This window comes from Ursus americanus, chromosome 6, assembly GCF_024610735.1.
Source record: "Ursus americanus isolate L20-20 chromosome 6, mUrsAme1.1.p, whole genome shotgun sequence".
NCBI classification, from domain to species: Eukaryota; Metazoa; Chordata; class Mammalia; order Carnivora; family Ursidae; genus Ursus; species Ursus americanus.
In genome coordinates, this window is record NC_142132.1 from 54,876,337 (window position 1) to 54,893,547 (window position 17,211).

Consider the following 17,211-nt stretch of genomic DNA (forward strand, 5'->3'; position numbering starts at 1 on the left):
GCACCCCCATAGAAGAGTCGACGAATGAATGAACTTGAATAAATGAGTGACAGGTGGGACGGTGGGCGGGCCAAGCCCCGCAGAGGGAAGGTAAGCAGCACCGAGTTTTGTCATTCCCATCTTTCACGTGAAAAGCGACCCTCTGAGCACATGCGGCCACAGCACACCCACTAAGGGGGCCTCTGGTGCCCGTACCCATCCTGGTCCCCTATTCGCAGAGCTCCTTACCTGGCGGGCAGTGACACCCTGGAGACGTCTTCGGGAGGGCCTCCCGGCGCCTCCGAGAGTGGAGTTTCCATTTCTGCAAAAGGACACAGAGGAGAGGAGTCAGTGAATTGGAAGACCAAGCCCTGGGAAGGGTCTGCGGGCTGGTGGGGATGGAGGGGGAGAAAGGGACGCCTGGGGGCTGGCAGGAGGACTGTTCCTGGATCAAAGACTGGCCACGGGCGTCTGCGTTAATAAGAAGCAGATGGAGAACGTCCCATCTAGGGAATCTCAGTGTCTGATGTCCTCGGAGCGCTCTTAAAGAAATTAACCCCAACCCCAGGGCCCTATAAACCAGTTGTGGCCTTCCTGCACCCCACCATCATGGGCACAATGACCTGCTTTTCTCAGCTCTTTGCTAATTGTTTCCTGTCTAGGTCTGGGCTCCTGATTGATCCCAGCGACAGGGACGGTGACTGTTGTTCTAGGGTGCCTCACAGCCAGGCTGGGCAGGCTGGGCAGGCGTAGGGGATAGGGGGCTGAGCAGCCCACCGGCCCCACTACCAAACCTCTTTTTTGCAAATCACTGAACCAATCGGGAAGGCCCCAAGGACGTGGCAACAAGTAGACCGGGACATCTCCTGCTCCCCAGGAGTCGTCACTTCCATGGTGGCAAACGGACAGGCACACGGCCTTGAGCACCAGCGCCTGGACTGCCTGCTTTTCAAAGGGCAGCTCGCTGAACCACACAGGGTGGGCCGCACTGGCACAGGGACTGCGAGGGACACATCCGGGGAGAGGCTGCCTAGGTTTCTATGCAGTTCTCAGAACTGGGCAGATTTGAGTCCCTACCCCCCTGGGTTTGTGGGATGACTGGAGTGGTCGATGCATAGGACGGTGCCGGACACCCGGGAGGCACACAGTGGATGTTAGCTCTTGTGATACTCGTGGTACAGGCGAGGAACCCGAGGCGCAAGGCGGGGCAGGGGGGCAGGGAGACGAACACAGCCAAGGTCAGAGGTGGACAATGGCACTGTGCTCTCTGATGCCAGCGTAGCAGTGAGAACCTGGTAGCTCTGGGGCCAAATCGGCCTTTAGATGTATTTTATTTGGTTCCTACAGTGATTTTTTTTTCATTGGATTTGTTTCCAGCAGTTAGAAGTGACTGATTTCACTGACCACGGGGGGCCTGTCCCGCAGCTCATAGTTACTGACTATGACCAGAATACTAAAGCCCCTGCCATACGAAGCGGTTAGGAGGCCAGCTGGCCGCCATAAACATTTCTCCATCATTGACCTCCTCACGGGCAGAGACCGAATTTCTAGTGACACAGACCCCTGACATTTCCATGGCTTCGTGACGGCCACGGAACTCAAGCACCAGTTAGATGCAGTGATGAACCATCCAGGCCTCGCCGACTGGCCTGGCTTTCATTCACCACCACGATCCCGATGAGGGCCCTGCAGGCACACGGGGTCTTCCTGGCCCCATCAGCTCGCTGCCCCTGCATCTCCTGCCTTCCACCCTCCCAACCCCAGTGCCCTTCCCCCCACACCCCTGTCAACGCACGGTTCTGAGAGAAAAGCAAGCAGAAGAGGCCTACAGAGGCTCCGGCCACCAGCATCCCGGCCACCCGTGCCTGTGACCACACCTGCCCCTTCTCTCTGCTCCTCCCACGGGAGGCCAACCGTCCAGCTGCGCCCGGGGCCCTCCCCAGCCGCCCGCATCAGCAATGGTCTCCTCTAGACTCCATCCCTGGCTCACATAGGGCTCCATTGTCTCTGTAAAGGGCCAGCGAGTGAATGTTTAGGGCTGCGTAAGCCGCTCGGCGACACAACCCCGAGGCTCTACTGTCGGAGGCGAGAGGCAGCCATAGAACACCCGAAAACCAAGCAAGCACAGCTGTGTTCCCATAAAGACATAAGTGCACACACAGGCTTTGGGCGGGATGTAGCGGTCGCTTACCCACCCCTGACATGACACTGGGCCAACATGCTGTGTTCCTCCCACCGTGAAAAAGAAAGGAAAAGAAAATCCTCTCTGGACCAAGCTCCTCCTCTCTGTCCTGGAGTCCCCCCGAGAGGCTCCTACCCGCCCTCGGCCAAGTGCTATCCCTCAGGTCACTGGTGACCTGCTAAGCCCAGGGGACAGTCCTTCTCACCCCAGCCTGTCGCAGTGTTTGCTGGCCCTGCTTTCCCCTGACACACTCTCTTCCCTAGCCAGCCAGAATGCCCCCCTCCCGGTTTTCCTGCTGCCACTCTGTGCTCCTTCTGTCCCCTCTGCTGGTTGCTTCTCACCTGTGTGGAGGCCGCAAGGCCCAGCCTCACTGCTTTGCTCTCTGCTCTGGCTCCTAGGGGCCCTCACCCCGGCTCGTGTCTTCAAGGCCATCTGTACGTGATGGCCACCCTCCCTGCACCTCTAACCCGGAGCTTCCTCCAGAACCAGACGCACATATCCAGCTGCCTGCTTGACATCTCCATTGAGAGGATCTCAGAATTAGCTCAGCAAAACCGGCCTCCTCATATTCTGTCCCCACTCCCCCAGGCCTGCCCCTCCGATGTCTTCCTCGTCACAGGGAATGATGGCTCCATCTTGCCAGACCCTGGAGATCATCAGTGATGCCTCCTTCTCTCCCACTCCACGCCCATTTGGTCAGCAACTCCTGCTCTCTTCTTTCTAGACACATCCAGGATCTGACCCCTTTCCACCACCTGCACCCTACACCCAGTTCAAGCCTGTTCATCTCTGGCCCTGTCACCGCCATAACCTTCTGATGGGTCCCCTGCCTTTGCCCCACAGAGCGTTCTCAACACGGCCGCCAGGGGGCCACACAGGCCTCCTAGATGCGCCCCAGGCTTCCTCCTACCTCAGGGCCTTTGAACTGGCGGGCCTACCTGCCTGGGATATTCGTTTCCTGCCTAACCAGCATCTCGCGCTCAGGGAGACCTCCTCTGCCCCCAGCACCGTCCTGCAATATACTTACTATCCTTCTTGCCTGTTTGTCTTTCCCTCTGGATTCTGTTGTACTGTTGGTTCATTTATCTTGCTTCCTTCTACCCTGATCACTAGAAGGTAAGCTCCACAAGGACATGGATATTTTGGTCTATTTTGTTCACTGCCCCCTCCCCAGGGCCTAGAACAAGTCCTGTCACAGGGTAGGTGATCAGTAAATAGCAACGGCTTACAAATCAGGAGATTTCACATAAAGGTCTGGATTTCCAGTCTCCGTTGTGCAATGGAAGGGTCTTGCGATACTGGGCCACGGTGATGACCGGGTGGTACTGAGTGATGGCTGCTCCCCTGTTAGGTGGGCACGTGCTGCCCAGGTCACCACCATGCCCTCCCCCTGGCCAGCTTCACCTATGTGGCCCACCAGCCTGCCCCCTTAGGCACCTGAGTTTGAGACTCCTGGTGGGACAGGCCCAGCCTGAGCCTCAGGGGTCTGGGGAAAACCTTCCAAGACCCCGGTATGGACCCCCAGCTGCCCTGGACAGAGCAGCCTTCCCGCTCCACCCCTGCTGGCGGCCAGGGCCTCCTGGAATGCCCTGCACGGCCAGAGCCGAAACAGCACCCGCCTGATCTTTGCAGCTATTAAAATGCCGGTATCAGTATCAAAGGGAAAATGCCAGGCGGCTACTCACTACTCCCCCCAGAGAATGCAGAGAGGCCTGGCCTTGGGTTTCAGGGCCACTCCCTCCCTGTGCTTGATCCCAGGGCTCTTAAAGGGCTCAGGCTCTACCTGGGCCTCTGTAATGGGTGGGCGGGTCCAAGTCGTGGTGCGGACACTGCAGCCCAGAGCAGGTGAGCTCCACACGCCAGGGCTGGGACCTTGACCTTGGCACCTCTCCCCTGGGGAATCTGTAAAATGGGGCTGTTGCCCCCCCAGCCTACTACCCAGGTGTTGCTGTGGAAAGTGCCTTGGAAACCATAAAGCACTTACCAGGAGGAATTATTAAATATGTTAATATTAATAATAATAGCTACACACATTGAGCAGTATATATCAGGCATTGTGCTGAGTATTTTGGTGGAAAACGTCATTTAGTAGTTAATTTTTGATATTATTTGTCTACGGCTCCTATCAGGACCCACCTGCCCATGGAGGCTGCGGTAGGACTCTATTTGGGGTCAGCACAGACAGCCTCAGACTCTGCAGAAGAAGCCGCACGAGCGGAGCCGGGCAGCGCGGTTGTGGGCCTGCACGACATCTGGGAGTCCCAGGACCTTGGGCTCCAGTCCCGGCTCTCCCACTGTGTATTAAGCAAGAGATACAATCCCTCCAGACTTGGATTTCCTCATCTATAAAATGGGGCTAATATCAGTTATCCACTGGACTACGCAGGACACATAGAGCGATACAACGAGATGAGATCGAAACACAAACAGAGTGTCCAGATGTGAAGAAGGTGAGCACCTGTGACGCTTGCTCATTTTTTCTGGTGGCCAGGCAGAGGCCCCTTGTCTCTTGAGCTGGTACCAGGCCTCCCATCTGCTCCAGTAAGGCTGGCCCGGCCTCAGGTGCTGCTGTGGACATGTGGTCGAGTCTCCTGCCATGCCTCTGTTCCTGGGAAACTCCGAACCCCTCTTCCTGGAAGAGGGAGGGTGAGTGAGGGTCCTTCCTGCCTGCCGCCCTGCCCTTTGACCTTGATGACTAGAGGCTGAAAGAAGGAGCTGTCCTTTGAGACAACCACACTGAGCAAGGCTCCCGTCCCCACAGCAGCGTCTGATTACAATGCCTGGCACGGCGTGGCGCTCGATGCCATCTGCTAGAGCCCTTTCCATTACCCCATGCCACGCTGCTGGAGACCGAGCCAGTTTTTTGAGGGCAGGGACTGGCCCGGTGTTTTGATCCACACTTGAACTGAACCACACTTTGAGGTCTGCCCCTGAGCACCCCAAGAACGGGTGCTGGGGGACGTGGGCTTCGGCAGCATTTGGAGAGACGGAGATGGGAGAGTGAGGGCGTTCCGGTGAGGAGCAAAGGCGCAGAGGCAGGACGGAAGCTGTGCAGACCCAGCCCCTGGGCCCAGTCGCAGGGATGGCAGGAGGGGCTGGCCCCACGGACCGGCTTTGTTAAGGGGACAGGCCCATGGGTGGCTGCATGCCCCGGAGCACAGGCAGGTCAACGCAGGGAAATCAAAACGGAGGAAATGGAGACATTCGACCGCATCCACCCCAACTGGACTGGCCCGGGCTGCCCTGGGGGCCGGGAGTGGGTGCCATGGGGTGTGCCTGGGGAACCGTCCTCTTCCTCCCTCCACAATTCTCTTTGTGCCACAGACCTGGCATCCGATCACAGGCTCTCAGGGCCAGGACACTGGGGCCCCAGAGTCGGGCAGAGGCCATAGGCTGGCTCTGTCCCCGTTTCACCAGACCCACGCAGCAGTGTTCCCCAGGGCTCTGCAGATCAGAAAAAGTCGGGGGAAGGAGGTGAGTGCCCCTGTGTGAGCTTTCCAGCCTTCCTGTGAGAAAGTCCTTCCTTTCAGCTAACCTCCGGCCCTGTTGCTGCCTCAGGGAGTCGGTGGAGGGGGGGCCCTGGAACTATGTGGATATGGGTGGGAGCCAGGCTGTCAATGGGGCCTGGGACCACAGGTTCAAGGGGCCGGGGTGGTCTCGGGGCATGGTGCAGGATGAAGCAGGGTCCCCGACACGGAGTAAGGAGGGACTGGGGAGAGGGTGCTGGAGAGGAAGCCAAGAGCCTTTTCCCTTCTTCCTGCCTTGCCACCAACGGGCATTGAGCATCTATACAGACCAGAGCGGTGCAAAGCGCCTGGACGTGCGGGAACAGAGCTGTGGCAGACACTGCCCGTGGCGCTTACTCTCCAGGCACGGCACCCGGAGTCTACAAACCCCGCACCCCAAGAAGCAGCAGCCACTGTCACCAAGCTGTGGTGAGCAAGGGTGAGGCTCTCCAGGCTGGTTCTTTGGGGGAAGTGACAGCAGGGCAGGGCCGAGACCTGAGGAGGACCAGCAACTAACCAAGGGGACAGCGGCCCAGGCACAGGGAAACCGGCTGACACCTGACACCATCATGGGCTTCTTATGAAGTAGGCAGGGCTCCTGCCTAGATGAATCCATTCGGCACTCCCAGCAGCCACTTGTGAACGAGGAACCCGAGACAGGGAGCGCGGACTGACTGCATAATGACCGGGAGTCAGGAGGGGCAGAGGCGGGATCTGAACCAGGAAACCAGATTCAGAGCCCTTGTCCCTCCACTGCACACCTGTGATGGGGGCGGGGTGGGGCGGGGAGGGGGATCCGGCTTGACTCTTTCCAGGAGACTGCCATACCGATTAGTGGAGGGCCAGGCACTGCTCAAAGCACTCATTTTACCTATTTAAATTCTAAAAACAGAACTCAGTAAGAGGGAGATACTCTTTATTATCATCACCCCATTTTTTAGAGGGACAACCCAAAGCACAGAGAGGTTAAACAACTCGCCCAACATCACACAGCCAGGAACTAGCAGAGCTGGACTTGAACCCAGCAATCTGGCTCTAGAGTCTGTGCTCCTAGCTATGACAGGGTGCGGCCCTGTGGCTGGACTCTGAACGTGGGGGAAGGGGAGCCCTGAGGCAAGAGAGGGGGGCAAGGGCCGAGCTCTTCAGGCCTCATGGACCACATTAAGAAATGTCGTCTCAGGCCTGAGAACAATGGGAAGTTCCTGAAGAGCTGTGATTAGGGGATGTGGTGACTGTATTTAGAGCTTTTAAAAGGTCACGCTGGCTGCTGTGTGGATGCTGAAAGGGACAGGGCAGAGTGAACGGGAGCGGTGAGTTAGGAGGCTCCTGCCACGGCCCAGGAGACTGCGGGTAGCCGGCTGGGGAAGGGCACTCAGTGACGGAGAGAAGGGGGCAGGTCTGCAGGAGGCTGAGCGGTGCAGGTGGCTGGGCCTGGAGTAGGTGCAGCTGGAGGCCAGCGCCTCCCCAGAGGAAGGGGTGCTGGGGAGGGGCGGGCTTCCTGCTCAGTTTAGCATGTTGAGTTTGAGCTGCTTTCAAGACATGCTGGAGGGGTGGGGTGGTAGGTGTCGAGAAGGGTCTGGTGCTCTGACAAGATGAGGAACACACATATTACAGCCTCAATAGTCAGCTGCATCAAGTAGTGAGCTCCCTGTCACTGTGGGTGTGTAAGCCTGAGAACCAGGGATATTGTGGGGGATTCCTGGTATAGTTCATGGCTCCCTTTCTTCCAACACTCTGATTCTATGGAGTGGGGGAGAGGCTGGAGGCAGCAGGACCATCCTCTGACCTCCCCTATCTCTGAGTCTCCCCCTACCCTCCGAAAACCACAAATGCCAGCTCGCAGGGACGAAGGCTCTTCGTGGAAGAGCCCCAACTAATGCCCCTTTAACCAGCCCCCTTTCTGCATCCTTGCCCCCAGAGGTCCCCCTTCCCATCCTGCCCTCCAGGACACCTTGTCAGAGCGTGACCCGATGCAGAACTCCCCTCCCCTCCCCCCAAGTGATGGCTTAAAAGGCACCTTCCCAGGGCATCTGCAGCGTAACAGGCAGGTACAGGAGTAGAGTGCCCTGGATGGCAGAGCCCCAGGCCCTGCAGCAGCGCTCCTGGGGAAGATGTGTCCTCTGGGGGCAGCAAGGCCTCCCCTGCTGTAACTGAACCAACAGATAGGCGTGAGCCTCGTGGCGGGAGGGCGGGCTGGACAGGGGAACGGCTGAGCAGAGGGAAGTCCAAGACTGGCCTGGGGGCACTGAGAAGGCCAGAGGCTGGGGTGGGCAGGGGTGCTGAGGGGGCTGAAGAAGCAGCAGAGGCCCAGGCTGGGTGGGATCTAGCCAGCCGGGGCCTCAGGAAAACCCACAATAGGCTCTAGGAGAAGAGACAGGGGCCCCGTGTGCCCCTGGAAGGCTGCGCCCAGCCTCTCAGGCAGGCAGTTCCTCCCCTTTGTGTGTGGCTTGTCCTTGCCCTTTGAAGGGGAGACCCTGCTGCCAGCCGCCCCATCTCCACCCTTTGGGCCACAAAGAATTTTCTACAGGGAGGCCCCCACCCAGGGCAGGGGGCATTTGGCATGCAGATGGGAGTGGAGCGGAGAGTCAGCGTGGAGCTGTCGTCAGCAGCCTGCCAGCGCAGACAACACCCAGGAGAGCCGGGAACCCGGGTCTGCCTCAGCCTTCCCAGGCCCTCCCTAGATCCTGGCCTCAGTTTCCCTTGGAAAAGCCCGCTGCCTTCCTTTACTTGCTGAGGACTCAACAAGCTGCTTCTGGAAGGGGCATACTCCAACTCAAAGAGGTGGGAGGGTTCCTGAGGCTTCTGAAACCTTCCTTCTGGATGGCAAACCCTCTGCTGATTTGATTTTTCAAAAAAAAAAAAAACCAGGACAAACCCCAAACCCCGAATCAACCCCCTTCTGTAAGCCCCCTGGACTTTCTAACTGCAGAGTGTGGTAGGGCTTCTACTGACACCTCCTTGTGACCCCCGTGACTGCCAGCCCCGGCCTCCAGGCGCTGCCTGACCCCGGTGGTGGGGTCTGGGTTCCCAGGCACAGGGCGCCCCCGACACGGGGCCACAGCTAGATTCTCTCTCCCCCTCTCTCAGGGGCTGCCAGCCGCGGGGCTTGCTCAACACGCCACGGCAAGGCCCTTGCCACAGGGATTTGCTTTGGGATTTGGGGCAGGGGGTCAGCCTTGGTGTGCTGTTCAGCTCCCCAGGGAGCTGGGCCGGGTCTTTGGGGGTGTGCAAATATGAGGAGAGGAGAGTAACTTTAAATAGAGTTTAGTTGTTGTAGAGCTTCTCCTCCCATCTGGCTCTGACAGGAGACACTCGGTCGGCTGCCTGGAAGGACAGCCAGACACGGATTATACCGTAAGGTAGTTGGAGGTAAGCAGAACAAAGAGAAAGCAAGGGCAGGGTGATCAACGGGAACTGGGGGTTGGGGCTTCGGCAGAAACTTCTGCCGGAAGGACTAGCCTGTGCCACGGGGTGAAACCCAGATTTGGTGCTAAGCTTTTAGTGTCCAAGAGACAAGACCCGATCCATCCCTCCTGGGAAGCCAAGACTTCTGGAAACCAAGGCTGGACAGCGGTCTTCCTAAGGGTCCTTCTCACCGATGCCTGATGTCACAAATGGTGTCACCCGTGTTATTTTACAGCAAAGACTGTAACGCAGGCCTGATGCCAACTCAGTTCTGTCAACGTCACCTCTGCGGAAGCTGAACCAGACTGAACGGGTCCCTAGCCCCTGGTCTATGTGATCTGCCTCAGCCGACTTCGTACACTGCATAAAGTAGCACTTTATACTGATGGTGCATACTAGTGGCTTTAGAGTGTCAGTTCTGGGGCCAGACTGCTTGCGTTCAAGGCCTGGCTCTGCTACTCACTAGCTGTGTGACCTTGGGAAAGTTACTTAACTTCTCTGGGCCTCCATTTTTCTCTTTTGTAAGAATATAAAATAAAATAGAAAATAGAAAAAATATAGATATATATACAACCACTTCAGAGGATCATTTTGAGAATTAAATGAATTAATAGATGGTAGAAATGTTTGAACAGTGATCAATAAACATTAGGTATTCCTAAAAGTTATGGACAAGGTACAACCCCATGAGACTGAGGGAGGTGGTCGTGATTACAGCTGCTATTTACTGAATGATTTCATTTAATTCTGCAACTATCCGTGAGGAGGAAGTTGGCATCCCCATTTTCCAGATCAGGGCACTGAAGCTCAGGTCACAGGACCAGTTCGTGGCAGAGGTCCAAGTCCAAGTGACATCACATCCCATGGGTTTGCCCACTTGACTCTTTTGCCCAAACCAAAAATTTGCCAGGCCGTCTGGGCAGGTAAAGAGGAAGCTCCCGACCGTTGGGAGTAGGCGATGGGAGGGGATGGCCACCCCCAGCTGCGCTGTCCGGTCGGGAACCCAGCCCACTGAGCCATCCCCACTCTCCCAGCCGGCACCAGGGAGCAGCCCTGACTTAGGAGGAGTTCGTCCTTTCCTCTCTGCTGGTGCTGGGAAACACCCCCTCCAGGGGGCGCCCCTGAGCAAATGCTGAGCCTACAGCTGGGTCTGGGGTTGGGGGTGTGAGGAGGGCAGCCAAGGAGGTGGCTTCACTGGCCTCTAGCAGAGGGACCTTAAGCCATCAACGAAGTGGTGCGGGCTACCTACTATGTGCAAAGTCCTGGGGAGTCAGCAAGGGACCTGGTGACTGTGAGCCCTTCTCCCTGCCACTGGATTGTGCGTGATCCAATGCGAGACAAGATATTTGAAGGCAATCGAGAGGAGAACACACGGCACAATGTGCTTGAGGCTGAGCCATGGATGGCAAACAGATGCTCTCTTGTGCATTGACTCTAACAGACGGGGGGGGGGGCAGTCTGGAGTGCTGTGTTGAGAAGGATTCTGAGGTCCATCCAGGCTCACAGGGGAGGTATTGGGGGGTTAGGAATGGCTGCCGTGATTCTGGGACGAGAGAAGTCAGCATGCTTTTCCTCTCTGACCTGGATGTTTGGCATGGCCAGCAAGTTCTGCAGGAAGTCCGAGCAGGGAGAGAGCCCACGTGGGTTTGGAGTGGTCTGGGGAAGGCTTTCCAGAGGGCGCTGGGGCAAGTTGAAAATTATTAGGAGTAAGGGAAAAAAGGCACGTTTCCGAGCATGTCAAATGGTGAGACGATGCTTAAGGCAGATGGCATCTGGCCTCAGACGCTTCGGCTTTCCCCCCACCTTGCCATGAGGGGTGGCTACTTAACGAGGTCCTCAGTTTGGTTCGGAGCTACCTGCTAGTTTTAAGGCCTTTGGAGAAGCTATAAAACGTTAACAACTCTCCCTGGCGCTGTCTGTAATAAACATTGCTCTGTATTTGTCTTTAAACAGAGAGTCATGCAATTGCTCCTGACCTTGAACACCAGTGCTCACTACTTAGCGGAGCAGCGGTGCTCCTGGAGCAGTGTCGAGAAGGGTTCTTAGGCCGTACAGAAGCTCAGTGGGAAAGTGTGCTGCAATTGATTAACAATGTCTGCTGGGGCCAGGGAATGGGGAGTGGAGCACACGCAGTGTGCCACGTCTATACCATCACTTGATCAGACAACTAACTATTGTCTGGAGGGGAGGAGGTGTGGTGTGGAACCTTGTCGTGGAGCCTTCAGGCCTGTTTTCTTATCTGTAGAGAGAGGGGGCTGGGATTGAGGGGCTCTGAGGATCTTCCCTCCATTAACTGCCCACGAGACCGCTCATGCACTGACTGTTCGCAGAGCTGGAGGCAGTGGGGGCGGGCCGCATGGCTGGCTGCTTGTGAGGATGTGTGGATCCAGGGTCTGTCTGCTTACGGAGGCCCAGGTCACACCCCAGCATACATGCATCTCCTGTAAGACCGCACTCCCATCCCCGTTCCAGCTTTTTAATCGGGGACTGAGATGGGACTCCCCCGTCTGGAGCCCCCGTCTTTCAGACCCTGCTTTGATCTCTCCCCTGAATGCTCCTCTGGGGGAAAAATAACACAGTAACAGGCCCCTGTGCACACCCTATAAATGTGAGACTTTCCTGTTACAGTGGTGGGCATTGTTATTTTTAGGGACGAGAGAGTCTGCCTCGGGTTCCTCAACATTTTGGCCTGGAAGCTTCGACCCTCCCTCCCTCAGCCCCAGGAAATTCCTGGAGGTGGAAAATGCCCTTAACACCGACAGGATTGGATCGTAGATAGCAGGATGGAGGGTACAGCGACATCAGTCTTCTCATCTGTAAAATGGGGCGATGAGAGTGTCTGTCCCTTAGGGAGGCTGTGAGGATTGAAAGAGGTATCACGCACAGCATTGGCTGCTGTATGTACCATATAAACGTAAGACACTGCCATCAGGGATGCCGTTACTCTTACTGTCAGGGAAGGGGAGTCTGCCTGGCAGCCCCAGTGCCCACCTGGAAGGTGGCTGCTGACACCAGTTGCTCCCCCTTGGCCGACAACATGGATTTGCCTATTCTCAACTCCAGTCCCTTCTCTTTCACAGCACACCCACTGCCCAGCCCTGGGTGACATCTGATTTCCTCCGTTTGGGACATTCCAGTTCCTTTCTTTGCAGCAAGCAAACCAAGCAACAGGCAGCTGGAGTGCTCGTTAAGGGTCCCAGCACAGGAGAGAGGCACTGATGGGGGAAGAGCTGGGGCCTGAGGTCTGGAAGCCACACTGCCAGCTCCCCGCAAGCTGGCTCCCTGCCCCCATCCTCCTCTCCCCACCCTGACCCTCCACTCCCAGTGGCCAGGCCTCTCAGATCCGGGCCTTCTGCTCACATCTGCCTCTGGCCTGCCTCCTTCCAGGCTTCTCTCCCACTGGGTCCCCTCAGCCTGGCCTTCTGCCCGCTTCCCAGATTTGGTCTCTGCCCAGCACGCCGCTTTCCCCACTGGGATGGGTGGGGCGCATGTGCCCCGGGTTCCTGCCTCCGGGCCACCGACTAGGCTGTGGGCCTCCCCAGGACAGCCCTGTCCAATGCCCTTCCTCCTTCCTACAGGGAGTGGCCCAGGCCCACCTGCTCCAGGATGGCTTTCCTGGCCCAGATCCTGGGGGGCCCTCTGGAAGCGCTCATACCGTCCTGGGCATGGCTTCTGGTGGTGGCAGCTCATACACATCCTCCTATCGGCCATGTCCTGGAGTCTCACCGCACCCCCAGGAGAAGGCACATGAGGTTTCGGGGCTGGCATGGCTTGCCAAAGACCACATGGCTGGCAAAGCACAGTGGGAATCCTGGTTTGGGGCCCCTACACTCGCGGGGTGCCTGTGTGCCCTTTAGAGCAGGAGCCCTCTGCATATCCGGTCACAGAATCACTCTGTTAACAGAACTGCCTCCCGGCTCTGCCCAGCCTTTTCTTCTCACTGGGAGTTCCTCCGGTCAACCTTCTCCCTTCTCTGCCTCTTCCCTTCCTCACCTTTGCCCTTTGCTCCCTCCTGGAAGAGCACACATAGGAAAGGGAAGGCCGAGGGCACAGGGAGGCCTTGCGTTGCTCTGAGACACCTTTGCTGGCCCAGAAGTGGCTTGCTCCTAGTGCAATGCTGTGCCACAGAACGTTCTATGATGGTGTTTATGTTCTGTACCTGCACTGTCCAACTGGTAACCTTTAGCCTTGGGTGTCTCTTGAGCACTGACCTGAGAGGCGGCCAGTGTGACTGATAAACTTATTTTAAATTTTATTTGATTTGAATTCACGTAAGGATAATGAGTCACACGTAACTAAAGGCTGTAAAGGGACAGTACAGCCCTTAGCGTGTCCCTTCATGAAGCCCCGGACTGTAGGCCCCACCCAGGGGATGCCTCCCAGGGCCACCTCCTCCCCCAGGACCGGCCCTCCCTCTGGCTCCAGGGCCCTCGGCTACTGACCTCAGTGCCCCCTACTGCAGCCCCCATGGTCACTGACCCCACTCTGTCCCTACCTGCAGCCCAATCCGGGCCCCAGGCCCCTGTGGCCTGTGCCAGCCTCTTGTTTGGCCTTCCTGCTCTGCCCTGCTCTCCCTCCCATTCTGGGGGCATAACTGCCCTCCTCAAGCCCTCCATGGCTCCCCAGTGATCTCACATAGATCTAATGGTCTCCAAAGCCCCTGTTGACCCAGGCACCCTGACTCTCTCCAGCCGAATCTTCCACCCCTCCATTCCCCAAGGCCAACCCCTCCCTCTGGCTTCCAACCTTCAGAAGCTATTCCCTTTGCCCCTTGGAACAAGGCCCCTCCACTCATCCCTTTTGGCCTGGAAGTCTCCTATTCACCCTTTAAGACATCGCTCGAAAATCACTTTCCCAGGAAGCCACTGCCGTCACCTATGTTGCACGTTAATACGTTCCCCAGATCCCCTCGGCTCCCATCACCCTAGCATTTTTCACATGACATGGTCACCGCCTGGGTCTTCTTTGTGCCCTACTTGCCTTCGAGTTTAGGAGGGCAGAATGCCTGACCCCCAGCTGGCTCTCAGGAAACATTCGCTGCCTGACTGAAAGAGAACAGACAGAGGAAGGCGGAAGGGCATAGTGAAGAGCCCTGGAAGAGGGGTCAGGAGCTTGGGTTCTAGTTCTGGATCTCGCCATGTGACCGGGGTAACCCAAGGCCCCTCTGTGGGCCTTCTTTTCCCCATCTATAAGATGGGGGTCGGTTCAGATGCTCTGGCAGATGAGAGGTCTAGAAGTCAGTGGGTGCCCCGGAAGCTATGGTTTACAGATGAGGAACCAGCATGTCCAATACACTGCCAGCCCCTAGGCCCCGAGAGCATGAGATTGATAGGGCTAAGTCTCCAGGGAGGAAGCAAGGATGTGGGGCATGCCCTGGCCAGCAGCAGGGGCCAGGGAGGGGAGATGATGGAGAGAGGTGCTGAGCGGAGCTCCCAGGGTCAAATGCTTGACGCACAGCTGCCAGGGCCTCTGAGATACTTGGGGGGAGCCCTCGCTGCCCTGACACCATCTCCACCACCCCGCCAGCCCCACAAGCACTCTCAGACAGTTGGCAGAGGCCAGCCCAGACACTTCCCAGGGGACTTGTGGGTGGCCTGGCAGGGCATGGGAATGAGCTGCCGGCAGCACTGGGACCCCCCTCTCTCCCGTGACCTTCCTCCCCTTGACCACACCAGAGAGCTGCTGGGGCAACTACCAGCCTTTGCCTGGTGGTGGAACCTGAGAGGAGCCCAGCTGCAGGGCCCCAGCATCGTGCCAGAATGGCCACAGCGCCCGCCACAGTCAGAGCTGGGTTCCAATGCTAACTACCATCACAACGGTCAGAGAGGTGAGGGTATGTGCCACAGGTCACACAGCTTCTAAGTAACAAAGGGGCGATAAAAACCACCTCCCTGCTCTTCACTGTTCACACCACTTCCGACTAAGCGGTCCCCTCCCAGTTCTTCCTCAGGAAAACCTTCCATGGCCAGCCTGTTCCAGAACCTCTTCCCAGACCCCTGCAGCCCTCACCCGTGGGTCCTTTCTTTCATTTGGGCCCTGGATCCCTTGTGCTGTCCAGAATCTCCTAAGTCACCAGAACTCCCACTCCCACTGGCCAGCTCTTCCTCTGGTGCCACCAATGAGACTGCGTGTCCCTCCTTCCTGGGGAGGGCGAGCTCTCTTCATGGACTCCTAAGATTGTCATGGCTAAGAAACACTAATGGCTTGTAATCCACTTAGGTTCAAGGACATTTCAGAAGGGGGGAAAGCTCAGCATCCTTTTCCCAGAAAAACACAGACATAAAATGATGGGGACCATTCCAGGGGACCAGGGATAGGAAACGTGGCTTAGAAACGAGAGGGTATGGGCTTATTCGAGCCCAAGGACCGCAGAACCAGGGAGACCCACACCTGGACCCTAGCGGTCTGGGGCACTGGGCAGGGACCAGGACACCACTCCTTGCAAGGACAGCCCCTTCTTTCCCCCTCAGCCCCTTGGATGACTCACTCCCTCACTCTCTCTTCCCAGCTGAACATGGCAATAAAAGTCAGGCAGCGCTGATCCTCAAGGGATGGGTGCGAGGGCCGCGGGGGCCCAGCCAGCCTCAGCCAGGGCCGCCGGGCACACATCCCGCCGCGTGGGCGCTGGGCGGCTCTCACACCGCCCTGGCGGGCTGCCGGGAGGGGGAAGTGGGGCCTGGCAGCCTCCGCGCGCCACCCCGCGCGCCTTGCCTTCCTCCACCTGCCCCGCGCGCCCCGGCGCTCTCAGCGCGGGACGTGGGGGGCGCCTGCCGGCCGCGGGAGCTGAGGGGTCCCACGCAAGCCGCCGGGGTCCTCCGGGTTCTCCGAGTCCCCGACAGGACAGCGTCCGTCCCCGCCCCCACCCACCCGCGGACAGCCCCTGCGGGACCGGGCGCATCGCGCCGCTGGGGGGAGAACAAGCGCCCGCTGGCGCCCGCTGGTCGAAAGTTTGGAGGCTGCGCGAGGGGGCGCCGCCGGGAGGGATAAAAGGCAGCAACAAAGAGCACAGACCTCATCCAGCAGTTGGTTGACTCGTCCCAAAATAGCCGTCTCCATTTGCTGCTCCCCACGCTCCGCTTCCAGGCGCAGTACCCGGGCCTGCAGCTCGGCGGTCCGAAAGTGGGCGAGCAGGCTGAGCGCCAGCGAGCACAGGGCCAGCGCCAGCAGCCCGCACGACCCCGGGCCCGGCAGCCGCGCGCAGCGCTCCGCCGGCGCCACCGCCAGCGCCACCGCCGCGGGCGCGCCCGGCTCCCCGGGGCCTCGGGCACCGGCGGCCGCCGCTTTGCGGGCGCGCTCCGCTACCATCACCTCGCGTCTTGAGAACCAATAAATAAATAAATAGAATAAATAAAGGCGAGAGCCGCTGCCCCGAGGCGCGATCCGAGATGCGGCCAGGGGGGAAACTGTCCCTTTCCTTTGCTCCCGGCGGAGGATGGAAAAATTAGCGGCAGGAGGGGGAAAGCCGAAAAAACGCAACCAGCGGTAATGGGGGTACACCCAGGTGAGAAGAAAGTGACTTCGAAGAATGTTCCAAGTCCAGGGAAGTTAGGGGAATCTGGACGGCTCTCCTTCTCTCCGCCCCGTTTCTCCCTTCAAGTATCTGCAGAGTCCTGGAGTTGGTTCTGCGCTGTCCGTCCTCCTTGGTGTCTCGCGTCTCCCGGGAGAGCGAGTTTCAGTCCCGGGGCGAAGGGGCGCACATGGAGGGCCCCATGGGCAGAGGTGGGTCGTGGCCGCTGCCGAGGAGCGTTGGGGCCGATTCCGGCGCCTCTGTAACTTGACACACTAGCTGCGGCTGAACGGATCGGATGAGCAATCCGTGCTACTTCCCAAACTAATCTCTCCCACCCCCTCCCTCCTCCTCCTCCCCTCTTCTCCTCCACCTCCTGCGGGGCCGACGGCTTGGATTTATTTATTTATGCAAACTTGCCGGGGTGGGGGGCGTGGTGTGCTGGGCCCGCCGCCCCAGCCCGCCCTGCCCGTGAGCCCCTCGCCGCGCTCCCTGTCCCCTTTGAAGTGACACTTGGGGTTATTTATAGGCAGGAAGGGGGTGTGGAGTGGAACGGGGGCTTTACTTCTCTCCCTTTCTCCGGATTCACACCGAGGGCCCTCTTTGCCTTCCACGAAAGACATGGGGCCAGG

At 58.2% G+C, this 17,211-nt stretch overlaps 1 protein-coding gene across 1 annotated transcript; it reads right to left on the reverse strand.

Annotated features, from left to right (window-relative positions):
* Positions 1-208: 208 nt before the first annotated feature.
* On the reverse strand, positions 209-16,899 carry LOC148109809 (collagen alpha-1(XIII) chain-like). The gene is made up of 2 exons (XM_087863060.1): positions 16,084-16,899; positions 209-301 (listed from the first exon to the last, which is right to left on the reverse strand). Exons 1-2 carry the CDS (start codon positions 16,375-16,377, stop codon positions 209-211), a joined length of 387 nt encoding a protein of 128 aa, XP_087719186.1. The 5' UTR covers positions 16,378-16,899.
* Between the last annotated feature and the right edge of the window lie 312 nt (positions 16,900-17,211).